The sequence below is a fragment of the Lagenorhynchus albirostris genome, chromosome 5, assembly GCF_949774975.1.
Source record: "Lagenorhynchus albirostris chromosome 5, mLagAlb1.1, whole genome shotgun sequence".
NCBI lineage: Eukaryota > Metazoa > Chordata > Mammalia > Artiodactyla > Delphinidae > Lagenorhynchus > Lagenorhynchus albirostris.
The window spans coordinates 17,506,750-17,520,143 of record NC_083099.1 but is presented as its reverse complement, the minus strand read 5'-3'; the positions used below and the strand labels follow the sequence as shown (position 1 = coordinate 17,520,143).

The following is a 13,394-nucleotide window of genomic DNA, read 5'->3' as shown; positions in this document are numbered from 1 at the left end:
GAAGTTTATCGCTGTTGTTTTTTAACCTATGTGTTTCATTTTATAGGATGTATTGATATTTTGGTAAAAAACCAAAGGAAAGCCAAAGCTTTAAATAAAGATAAGCATATTGAGTTAAGGATGCCATAGGAGAATTTTTGTGATTTATTTAGAGATTCACAACGTTAAATTTTAGGATATGCAGAAATACTAAGTAGCTACTGTATTCTTATGGAATTTCAAAGCCACATACTTGTGCTCTCTTAATGCCAGTTGGTTATTATTACTCCCTTAACATATATTGGCATGCCCGTAGCTTTCCATTCAAAATGGGAATGTCTTTCCTTATTCTTTACTAAATATTAGCTCGTAGGGAAAATGAGCCAATTTTAATGAAATAACTGGCTTTAATCAGACTGATTTTTAAGCTATATCCTTTCACTTACTTTAGTGAGAGTGTTAAAGGTGTCTTTTTATGTTAATGAGACTACTTTTGGACTCCACCAAAGGATGGGGCTGGTTGCTAGGAGAACTAACCAGGTGATTAGAAGGTTGGAACTTTCAGTCACACCCCCTGACCTCAGTGGCCAGTGGTTTAATCAGTCATGCCTATGTAATGAAGCCTCTGTAAAAACCTGAAAGGACAGGTTCAGAGAGCTTTTGGGTTGGTGGAAGCGTGGAGATGCTGGGAAAGTTGCACTCCTGGAGAGACCATGGAACCTCTGCACCCCTTCCCATACACCTTGCCCTATACATCTCTTTCATCTGGTTGTTCCTGAATTATATCCTTTTATAACAAACTGGTAATCTAGTAAATAAAATGTTTCTTTGAGTTCTGTGATCTGCTTTCGCAAATTAATTGAACCCATGGAGTAAGGGTTGTTGGAACCTCCAGTCCATAGCTGGTGGGTGGGTCAGAAGCACAGGTAACAGCTTGGACTTGTGGCTGGTGTCTGAAGTGGGGGATGGGGATTCTTGTGAGACCGAACCCTTACCCTGTGGAATCTGATGCTATATCTCCAGGTAGACAATGTCAGAATTGAGTTGAGTTGTTTGATGGTGTGGGAAGATCCACACACACATTGGCAATTGGGTTCAGAGCCCAGAATACACTAAATAAATACACTGCCAACATTCAGGATTAAATATTTTGTTTTTGTTTTCCTTTTAGTATATAACAATAATACCTCTTGTTATTAAGTTGAATTGAGTCATATATGCAAGAAAGAGTTTGCAGCAAAGAGCAGCCCTAAAGCTATGGACTGATATACTCCATTGGAATATATTTAGGACTTTAAATAACTGCATCCTCGGGCTTCCCTGGTGGCGCAGTGGTTGAGAGTCTGCCTGCCAATGCAGGGGACACGGGTTCGAGCCCTGGTCTGGGAAGGTCCCACATGCCGCGGAGCGACTGGGCCCGTGAGCCGCAACTACTGAGCCTGCGCGTCTGGAGCTTGTGCTCCGCAACAAGAGAGGCCCTGACAGTGAGAGGCCCGCACACCGCGATGAAGAGTGGCCCCCCGCTCGCCGCAACTAGAGAAAGCCCACGCACAGAAAAGACCCAGCACAGCCAAAAATAAATAAATAAATGAAATTTTAAAAATATATATATATAAAAAAATAATAATAACTGCATCCTCAATAGGAAATATTTTGGATTCCTTGACCAAAAAAATCTTTTTATAACATGAGACAGTATTTTTTGTTGTTGTTGAGTTGAACTCTTTTCCTTCTTACCCCTAATTTAATCTGGGGCAAAATTACAATATATAAAAAGTAAAACTTAGCGATAAGTCCATTAGTTTCTTTATATTTTAAATTATTATTTTAATCTTCTAGCTGATTAAATCATAACTGTAGAATGCATGAAGTACCCTTAAGAGGTTCTAGCATTTCACAAAAGGTTTGATAACCACTGTTTAGGAATTAGAGGACTTGATGAAGGGATTTTACTTATCAAATAAACTAGTACTGTTTTACTACAGATTTGACACAGTTGTCTTCTCTTCCTTTAATCACCTCCCATAAAAAACAATTATTATCCTACACAGTACCTCCCAGGCTAGTCACTTTTGTGACCTGTATACATTACTGGCAAAACAGAAAGTGTACACACTCTGAAAATAGGTCTGAATTCAAATGTGAGCTCCTACTTGTTTTGAATGTATAATTTCGAGCAAGTTACCTACTCTTTGTGTGTTTTGCTGAAGGCCTGGGCCTAGGTTTTAGCAACCCTCAAGACCTTCTCAAGGGTTCTGGGTTGAATACAATGATTAGTATTTGTAAACTATTTACTCTTTTGACACGCTTTTAATAAAAAATTTGCAAGATGAAAGTGTCAGTTCCCCATAACACCTGTTTTGTCTTTGTACTAAAACCTTTTTGTGATTATCATATCAGTTCCTAAGGAAAGTGTGCTAAATATTAAAAGTAGCACATGACCATATAATCCTGTTGTTGCTATGGAAATGTTCCAACTGAGTTATTATATTTCAAAGATTGTTCAGAATTTTGGTTCTTGACTTCATTGCTTGGATTACTTTCCATGACATTTTGCTCTGTCCTTGAGTGTGTATGTGTTTGAACATTTCATATATCCAACATGTTGTAAAGATCTTTACCATTTTCATCTTTGCTGTTACTTGGTAGAGGAAAGGAAAGCACAGATTTATTAAAAGAAGCATGTATCTATCGCTCTTTTTTAGGCTTAGATCATAGCCACATGTGTTCCCCTAAGAGCAGAGGTTCTAATATCTGGACACAAAAGGAAGTTTTAAAGGCCTCTTGCCAACATTTCACACAGGAATGTATCTGTTTCTTATTTCAGCTAGGACATAGGATGGATTAGCTCAGAGAGTCAGTCACATTTGTCATCTTCAGGAGGCAGCAGCAGAATGTGGTGGGGAAGAATACAAGCTTCAAGACCAGGAAATGTGGGTTTATTCCAAGTTAGTTGATATATGAACTGACCTGTGCTGCTGGAAAAGTTACTAACCTTTCCAGGCCCTTTATTTTCATCTGTAAAAGTGTGAATCATTTTAATTTTTATTTGACCTGACAAAGTTTTGAAGATCATATGAAAGAAGGTATATGAGAAAACCCATGCCATAGCAGAGTGGAAAGAATCTACATTAGGAGTCTCAGCCTCAAGTTTGGGTCTAGGCTGTGCAAATTTCTAGCTGTATAAATAGGGCAAGTTACCAGTATGGGTTTGTTTCTTCTCCTTTTTTCCTTGCTTTCTGCCTTCAACAAATATTTTTTGACAGGCTACTCTGCATCAAGCAGTCTTTTAGGCATCATGACTACAGCAGGAAATGATACAGTTTCAAGGCTTTGCTCATACTTTTCATTGAGGTAGCAGAATGCAGTAGTTAAAGAGTATGGTTTCTGAGTATTGCCTTACAAGGTTTGAATCCCAGCTCCACCACTTACCAGCTATGTGACCTTGGGAACATTACCTAACATCTCTGTGCCTCACTTTTCTGATATGTTAAATGGGGATGATAATAGTACTCAACTCACTGGTTTGTTGCTTATGACATATAAAACATCTAGAAGACTGCCTGGTTCTTAGTAATTATTTAATGGTTATTTAGCTGCTATTATTATTGCTGCAGTTATTATTATTGTTATTATTGCATTCTAGGGTGGAAGAGAGGAAATGAACAGATAATCAAAGAGGTATGGTATATGTCAAGTAGTGGTAAGTGCTATGAAGAAAAACATGCCAGGTTAAAGGGATACATAGTGACAGGGATGAGAGGAGGATAGCTATTCTAGATAGGGTGATCAGAGAAGGTTGCTATGAGGCTTTGACATTTGAGCATAGGTCTAAAGTGAGAGGCTGAGCCATGCAGATTTTTGGAGGAGGATATTCCGAGGAAAGGGAACGGCAGGCAAATGCAAATGCTCAAAGATAAAGCATACTTGGTGTTTTCAAGGTGTGGCAGAAAATCACAGTGGCTGGAGTAGAATGAACAAGGGAGGGAGAGAGTTGCAGGGGATGAAGTTGGAGAGGGAGCCAGGGACTAGATCATGTTGGGTCTTGTGGGACTTTGGGATTTGTTTTACATGGGTTTTAAGCAGAGGTGTGAGGTGATCTGACAGATTTTAAAGGATCACTTTGGTTGTTCTTTGGAGAATAGACTGAAGGTGAGAGATGGGCAAGAGTGCCAACTGAGAGACCAGTTAGAACAGCAGCCGGGCAAGAGGCGATGGCAGTTTGGAGTATTAGCGGTGACTGTGATGGGAAGTGATAGGATTATGGATATATTTTGAGGTTGATAGGGTTTGATATAAGGAATAAAAGAAGGGGAGGAGACAAGGAAAACTCCAAGATGTTTAACTTGAGAAACTAGGTGAATAGTTAGTTACAGAGATGAGAAAGAGCAGAAGTAAAACTGATTAGTGGAAAAGAGATATTGAGGATTCCGTTTGAGAAACATTAAGGTTGAAACATCTGCTAGGCAGTCAAATGGGAAAACTGAACCGGCAGTTGGACATGTGCGTCTGGAGAGGTTGGGGCTGGCTGCTTCAATTATAATCTGTCTGTGATACGATAATACTACTTGGCACGCATACTTCACAGAGTTGTTTTGTGGATCAGAATTAAGATTTCGTGTTTTTAAAGTATTTTGTGAACTAAAACATTTGGTTTTGTTTTCAGTAGATAACTGATGTTGCAGAGTCTCCAGGATGGCTGTTTATATTTGTGTACATCATTTCCCCCTTCTTAATCTTCTGACTAAAGTGAGGAGCTTTTAACATCTCATTAGATATCATAACTCAGGGAAGTTATGTTGCTTCCAATAATTCTAAGCCAGTAGTTACAAGCCAAAAATTCCTCCTCGAGTTTATCAGAGTATCTTCATGAAAGAGTAAAGCATTTTACAAAGGGTATACAATTCCAAGTTTTAATTATCAAATAAATTAAAATTTAAACTTATGTGAAAGAGAAAGATCTCTTAGCGTGACAGAAAATATCTCCCTAAAATATATATGGTTATATAACAGTACCTCTGTAGCTATTAAAAATTATGAGGTAGATGTTTATTTATTGACATGACAGGATATCTGAGGTATACCATTGAGTGGAAAAAGCCTATACTTTTTCCCCATTATTAGATGATCCCATTAATACAAAAATTTAAATATTTATTGATCTTAGTAATATAGAGATAGTGATTAAGTGTTCCTCTGCTAACCACTTTCGTTCCTTCCCTCTTAGGGTTTATATGATATGGGCATGTGTGTATGGGTGTGTGTGAGAGAGAGACAGAAAGAGAGAGAACGTACGGAATGAATGATTTTATTTGCATATATCCAAACAATCTGAAAACGAAAAAAAAAAATGTACTAAGGATACCAAGATTTTAAAACTTTAAAACTTGTCTTTATAAGAATTAAAGAAAAATACGTTAGTGGTTGCCGAAGTTGTGGTGAGGGTTGACTATAAAGGGGCATGAGGGAATTTGGAGGGATGATAAAACATTTTTTTATCTTGATCGTGGTGGTGCTCACATAATTGTATGCATTTGTCGAAACTTAAAGAACTGTTTATATTGCTTCAAATGAAAGCCTTGTCTTTGGGTGGGAAGGATTATGGCTGTGTTCTGTTCTTCTTTACTTGTATCCACCACCCCCCCTTTTAAATAAATAATTAATATACATTTTTTAAAGAAATGTAGAACAAAGTTGTTGCAAAAAATGTAACAAAAGCAGGCAAATGGACTTCCTCTAAAGCCAAATCTGTTAAAATAACTCGCAGTTAAAAATATGGCTGCTTTTTCTATAGGAAGAGTAAGATGATTTTTTTTATTTCTCAAGTACTGGGTAATTTTTGCAAAGTTCTTTTTTTGTTGGCATTTGATTTTAGTTTTTTTTTTACCATAGATGTAAAAGTAAACTCTCGTAGGACACGAATCAAAACACAATGCTTTATCATGAACTCCAGGCTTAGGAGGAAGTAGAAATTTACCCAGCTTCCCTATCCTGTGCCCTTTCGGAACTGTCAGCCCTTCACTCTGTAAAGCCTTAGATGTGTGGTGTCATTTTTCAGACTGTTGTAAAATGGTCTTTTCTTACATTCTTTGGCTTACACCTCTCGTGGGAATGGGTATGTAAACAAAAAGCTTTTTTCACTTTTTCATTTAGGAATTAAGTTATGAGTGGAAAAAACACTTTACATTTCTTCCTCTTCTTCCTTTTCTAATAGTTAATTATGTTTGTAGAGTAATAAATCAAATAAATCAAATGGAAATAATCAAAATAGGAGTTATATTTCAATCTCAGGACTATTGAGGTAGTGCGGTAATGTTATATGCAAAATGTTAGCTTTTGTTATTGTAAATGTAATAATGTTTCTCAGCCATTTTGATGATGGTATAAATGTGCAATCTGGAAAATCAACTAATAGATAATTCAAGTTGATTGTAATTATTTCCAGTTGTATTTGCTGTTATTATGAAGAAGGTTAAGTTGATTTTACACTAAGTATGGGCTTTGAAGAATAATTTTATTATTGTTTTATACAGTTGAGGTACTAAAGAAAATTGACATTCCATCTGTCTTTATTGGCGAATCATCAGCTAATTCCCTGAAAGATGAGTTCACGTATGAAAAAGGGTAAGTAATGGATATAAGAAATAATCATGTAGCTAAAAATTATTGTCTTTATTAGGGTAGAATTATATAAGATTAGTTGTAATCAAAGTTCTGTTTTAGAATGTACTCTATCGTGCTAAATTATATCTTCTTATGTCATGATTTTAAGACATACTGTATTGTACTGTTTGTTCTGTGTAGGATTGCATATTGCAAATACATTTATGCTAGAGGGATTAAGCCACCCATGTTACTAAAAAGATAAAAAAACTTTCACTTTTATAGTTTAATCAAACTATTGGTATTTAGAAGCAATGTGATTTACTTTCTTTTTTTCCGGCTGTGTTGGGTCTTAGCTGCAGCACGCAGGATCTTTCGTTGGGGCGTGTGGGCTCTGTAGTTGCGGCACGTGGCCTTATTTGCCCTGCAGCATGTGGGATCTTAGTTCCCCGACCAGGGATCAAACCCGCATCTGTCCCCTGCATTGGAAGGCAGATTGTTAACCACTGGACCATCAGGGAAGTCCCTGATTTACATTTATATGATACTTTTCATTAAGACATGTTTGTATTTTATTAAAAAGAAATGTTATTTTATAAACAAAGAATCCAAAACACAGTGTGTTAAGTGACTAACTTTTACAAACACAGAAAGTTTGTTTTCAAGTTTAAAAAGTTTCATTTGGAATTAGAAACTTCTTATGGAATATCTCCCCCAAATCTCATTACCATGGTAACAAATAGACTGAAACTAACTTAAGGCACAACTGTCTTATCTTATATAGAAATAGTGCAATTAAATTAACACTTCAGAGCTTCTTCCATGAAACAGCTCCCCAAAACATAGTGGACAGGAACAGCCTTTTGACTAAGAGGAACAATAACAACAGTATTAATAATAAAAGCAGTAGTATTTATTGAGGAATTAGCAAGTGCCAGGCACTCATGAAACGAGGCCTTTACATTTATAACTCTCACAACAACCCTCTAGAGGTTATTATTATCTCTTACTATCTACATTTGCCAAAAGAGGAAACTGGCACAATGAAACGGAATTCTAATTATTTAGGGGGGAAGAAATCCAGGAATATTTGAGTTTGGATATGAATAAAAGAAAGAGAGGGAGAGATTTTTTGTTTATGATTTTTGTCATTTTCCCTATACAGTTTTGATATTTAAAATACTGTTCACATATTCTGCGCTCAGAAAATTTTTATTAAGTTAGGGAATATAATTTTGGATGTTGTATTAAAAATAGTTAGGCAAGATGGTATTTTGTCAGCCATATTTGTGTAGTTAATGGGAGGTGGAAAACTACTACTTGCTTTTACCTCAGTATTATTGCTTCATTTAGAAAAAGTCTGTATATTTTAATATGTATTTTAAAGAGTCTTTTTTTGTTTTTAATGGTAAAGTCATATCTTTTTACATTAAAAAAGTAATACATACCTGCTGGTAAAATGTGGAAAAATTCAGAAATATAAAGCATTTAAACAAAAGTCCCTATGATGCGATTCTCTGACAACAGCTACTGTTTTTTAAAAAGCTTTTAATTTTTTTCTGCATGTTTGAATACTGACATTAATTAGGGATAATGTGCTCGTAAAATAGTACCATACAATACTTAGTATTTTGTAACATACTTTATTTACTTAATATTAAGACCCTTCCCGTGTTAATGCAAGGCCGCAAAATCCCTTATCCCAACTGTTGGGGACAGATGTAACATGGAATTTTAACATTTTCAGATTTTTAAGTTATGTAACATCCAAATAGGATTTGAGGCAGCATCCCATAATCACATTACATATATATCTGCAATAAATGTATGAGTATTTTATCATGTCAGTTAGGTTCAGGTTGACTAGCAAATGAATTGCAAACATTACTTTTTAAAGCTTTTTAGGTTTCAGAATTGTGCTTAAGGGATTGTGGACCTGTTCATACTGATTTGCCTCATCCATCTGCTGGCTGGCTGGCTGGTTGGTCTGCCTGCCTGCCTACCTACCTACCCATTAATTTATTCTACTGTTTAAAAGTAGGGAGGTGAGTAGAATGAATCTGATCCTTCAGTTTCAGAATTATCAACTCATGGCCAATTTTGTTTGGACTGTCCGCTCTGAAGCGCCACCCGCCACTTTTCTTCCCCACACCGTGATTATTTTAAAGCAAGTACTATATATCCTATCATCTCAACTGTAAATATCTCAGAATATATCACTAGAAGATAGGTTATATATAAAAAATATAATGATATTATCATTATTTTACCTTTTATTTTTAAAGTAAACATTAATTCAATATCAACCCATATTCAGTCTTTAGATTTGTTTCTGAGCAAATCAGGGCATGTGATCACCCTATTTTTAATCCATACACTTGCTATGACTCTTTTTTTTTTCCTAGTCATTTATTTATTGAAGCAACAGGGTCATTTGTCCTGTACAGTTTTTACCACAGTCCAAACTTTCCTGACTGCATCCTTGGTGTATTGCCTAGAGTATTCCTTTGTTATTTATTTTCCCTGTAAATTGCTCATTAGACCTAGAGGTTTGTTCAAATTCAAGTGTGCTTGGGGGGCCAGGAGGATAGGTGAGGCAAGAGTAATTTATGTGTGTTATTATGTATTTCCATCAGGAGACATAATATTTGGTTCTCTCTTTGCGAGGGCAGCAATCATTAATGATCATTGTCTAGATCCATTTAGCTCTTTAGGATTTGCAAGTAATCTAATTTTATAATTCCTTCTTCATTTATTAGCTGAAATACTTCTATAAAGAGGACTCACACCTTATCAATTATTTGATTACCTTGATGTACAGTCTGTTTAGGAAAGATAGGATAAACATTTGATTCTTTCCCTTTATTTACTGTTTTTAAAATGATTTGGTTTGCTAGCATCTTCCAAAGATGATTGAATATATATATTTAAAGTATTTTTTTTGAATTTTTGAATTTTATTTATTTTTTTATACAGCAGGTTCTTATTAGTTATCCATTGTATACATATTAGTGTATATATGTCAATCCCCATGTCCCAATTCATGGTGGGGGTTGGATAACAAAACAGACAAGGCAAGACCTCCTGTGTCAACAGAGGGGTTGGGAAATTAGAGATTACTGTTACTGTTAGATTATTATTGAAGTTAGAGTTTAGGCCTAACACCTGGTTTGAAAGTAACCTGGGAACTCATGCAAAGGAGAATGAGACACTATTTCCTAGGTTGCTTAGGACTCTGCTTCAATGATGGAGTCTTAGCTGCAGAGCACATGGAATGTACTATATTGAGGGGTGGACATGGAGGTAGTATGGGAAGATTCTTACTAAAAGCTGTTTAAATATCTCCTCCTTCAAGTACAGATTGATCTGGGGTTAGGACAGGGATGAGTCTGCAGCCTCAGCTGTGGGAACCTGGGCAGAGGGAATAGAAATAAAGCTGGGAGACTGATATTCTGTTGTAGTTCTCCACCCTGTATCATCGCCGTCACCACCTTCACCATTAGCAATTTGGTTAAGGAAACGCAGTAAACTATAAACTGTCTCGTTTATATAGCCTGCTATATCTCAAACCATTTTAGTTTACTGTCAAGATATACTGTGAAGATCTTTAAAGGGTCTGCAGTTGATAGACGGCTCTAAGTATCTTAAAAGCTCAGTGTCCGTATCTCTATCTATATATAGTTTAATCTGGCTTCTAAACCCTAACAGTGTTAATTTATAGCAGTTTGGTGGAAGTAGTTAGGGAGGTTGCAGAGGATCAGCATCTCATTGAAAGGCTCTTCTACTTAAAAGTGGCACCATTCGTTACTGTAACTCAGCCGTGGCCCTGGGGCAGTTTCAGAGGGTTTGTACCAAGAACAGGGACGTTGTTTACAGAGCTGGCCTCATGCTGGAAGAGATGGTATCAAATAGAGCAGCCCAGGCTTGCTTTTCTCTTTTTTATACTGATGATATATCAGTCACTTCAGTATTTTATATAAAGTTACAAAAATGCATATAAATCTTTTGTCGTTCTCCTGGAAAGTGAAGTAAAAAGCTACTTTTAGCAATGTTAGCAGTTTTTGGAAAATATTTAAATTATTGGGGGAAATTCCTGGTATTTCGTTTTTTTGTTCTTCTTTTTGTTAAAGATTGATGGAGCTCTTTGGATGTGAATAAAATTGTTAATAGCATGAAGACTTAAAAATTGCTTGGGAATAGAAATAATTTGTTTTCATGTTATTTTTCTTGAGTACTAGGGCATCCTAAGCATTTCTACATGGGGGAAGGAGTCAACTTGTTTTCATTTCCTTTTACGTTGAGAAGTTTTGTTTTGCATTTAACCCTTGTGTTATGAAGTACCTGGAGTCGCTACTTAAAAAACCAGCCAGCAGTGGGTAACGAAGTAGTGTTGCTAGCACCATACTAGTTGAGTTGCACAGGAATATTATGGAGAAATCAGTCATCTCACTGACCATTATACAGACCCTTCCCCAGACTGAGGGTATTTTCTATTGCAGGATTTTGCTGCCATGTAAAATTTGCTCACGCAACACAGATAGTGTGCTTATTCTGTTCCGTTTCATTTCATGGGTCCCGGTGAATTTTTATAATAGCAGTATTGTATGGTTAATAACCATATAACCGTATTAACCATGGTTAGTAACAGAGGAGAATAAATCCTGTGGTACTCTCTACCCCCCTGTCCCCACACGCAACATACACATTTCTGTAGGTTTTTTTTTTTCATTCAAGCTGTGGAGAAGGTTGAGAAGAGAGAAGCTACAACTCCTGTGAATTCTGTTGCCGTTTCTTTCATTCCATATCTCACAGATGAATGTGGAGTACAGGGGTTATATCTGTTGTACTTGGTACAACAAGCTCATGTGACGCATAAAGGGAACGGGGAGTATATTTTCGTCAGTAGTGGCTCCAGAGATTTTTTTCATGGGAGGAACTGATGAACAGTGATTTGGTTGGGGAGGGGGTTCTTGCTGGCATGCTGCCCGAGGCACTGCCATTATTTAAATGCTGATTTTGCATGTAAAATATGCTAACTTTTACCCAGGTTACTAAATTCAGTAAAGACGTGTTTCCAGGATGGACACAGTAAGTATTGATTGGCTGATTTCCTCTACCCAGTCTAAAAGTTTCTTTTAATTATATAGGCAAATTATTTTGGCCGGTATGTAAACTTGACTTAACATTGGAAAAAGCATCCCTTAAATTATTAGAAATCATATGTTAGAAAATGAGATGTGTCTAGTGGATTGAATTGTAATGTCTAAATGCCTTTTTAAAATATTTTTGTTTTCAATTAATATCATAATTTGGCAACTTTTAATACTTCCCAACTATTAATTTTTCTTTTCTTCCAGGGGCCACATTATCTTAGTTCCAGAATTTAGCCTTCCTCTGGAATACTACTTAATCCCCTTCCTTATCATAGTGGGCATCTGTCTCATCTTGATAGTCATTTTCATGGTAGGTAAAATAATTTTAAATACTTTTTAAAAAATAGTATGAATGGCTCTAAAACACACTGTGTAGAAGACTTACATAAAAGAGTACGTATTGTATGAATCCATTTATATGACCGGTTCTGGAAAAGGCAAAGATAATCTGGGTAGAAAAAAAATCAAAACAGTGATTGCTTTGGGGGGCTAGAGAGGGATGGGGAATTTACTCAGAAGGGTATAAGGGAATTTCCTGGGGAGTGAGAGTCACGTTCTGTATCTTGAGAGACGTTTGGGTTGCGCAATGTCCGAATCACCAAATTCATACTTAAATTTTGTGCATTTCATTGTATGTAAATTTTACATAAAAAGAAAAAAAGAACTAATAAAAAAATGCTAAACTCTTAAGTAATGAGTTTATATGCTGAAGTATTTGAGGGGAAGTATACTGATATCTGCAGCTTACTTTGAAATGCATTGTAAAAAATAAAGAGAAAAAGATGTATTGATGGGTAGACAGTGGGATTCTCTTAGGGTTTATAGAAGAGGTTTCTAGAGGCTACATGGTGTGTGATATCAAAACAAACTGAATGCAGAAGCAGATATGAGAATCCCTCTGTATTCTATTAAGATAGATATTAAAAGAGATTTACAAAGATATGAAACAATCCCATTATTGTCTCTAACCTTTTTATTTTTCATAAAGAGTATCTATATTAACATCCAGTGAGTTTATTATTGTATTGAATTCATAGATTAAAGATTAAACACTGTCTTTGAAATATTTAGTCTTCCTATGATGTTGTGGGCTTTCTTTTAATTTGTTTTGGTTTTTCATATACATCAGTTCAATAATTTTTTTCTGTAAACATTTTGCATGTATTTTGTTAGACCTTTTTGGAATTTCATTTTCTAATTGGTTATTACTAGGGTATAAGAACATTGTTGATTTTTTAAAATAAACTTTTAATTTTGGAATAGTGTTAAGATTTACAGAGAAATTGCAAAGAAGAGAGTTCCTGTACATTCCTTACCTAGTTGCCCCCATTGTTAACATTTTACTTTACCATGATACATTTGTCAAAACTAAGAAACTGACAGGGGTAACATTACTATTACTAAATTCCAGACTGGATAGATTTTACGTTTTTCCATTAATGTTTTCTTTCTGTTCCAGGACCCAGTCCAGGTTACCACATTGTTTTAAATTATCATGTATTCCCAGTCTCCTGATCTCTGAACAGTTTCTTAATCTCTCCTTGTTTTTCATGACCTTGACAGCCTTGAAGAGTCTTGGCCAGGTATCCTGTAGAATGTCCCTTAATCTGATATTTTTCTTATGATTAGATTGGGTTGGTTATAGGTTTTTAAAAAGAG

The 13,394-nt window shown here is 35.8% G+C and overlaps 1 protein-coding gene across 3 annotated transcripts in view; it reads left to right on the top strand.

The window, feature by feature from the left end:
* Nucleotides 1-13,394, top strand: part of RNF13 (ring finger protein 13) — a 140,063-nt gene that overhangs the window by 84,448 nt on the left and 42,221 nt on the right. For all 3 annotated transcript variants that reach the window (XM_060149636.1, XM_060149637.1, XM_060149638.1), the window contains 2 exons: nt 6,513-6,603; nt 11,940-12,045. In XM_060149636.1, the coding sequence (XP_060005619.1) occupies nt 6,513-6,603; nt 11,940-12,045 (197 nt within the window). The remainder of the gene's footprint in view (nt 1-6,512; nt 6,604-11,939; nt 12,046-13,394) is intronic.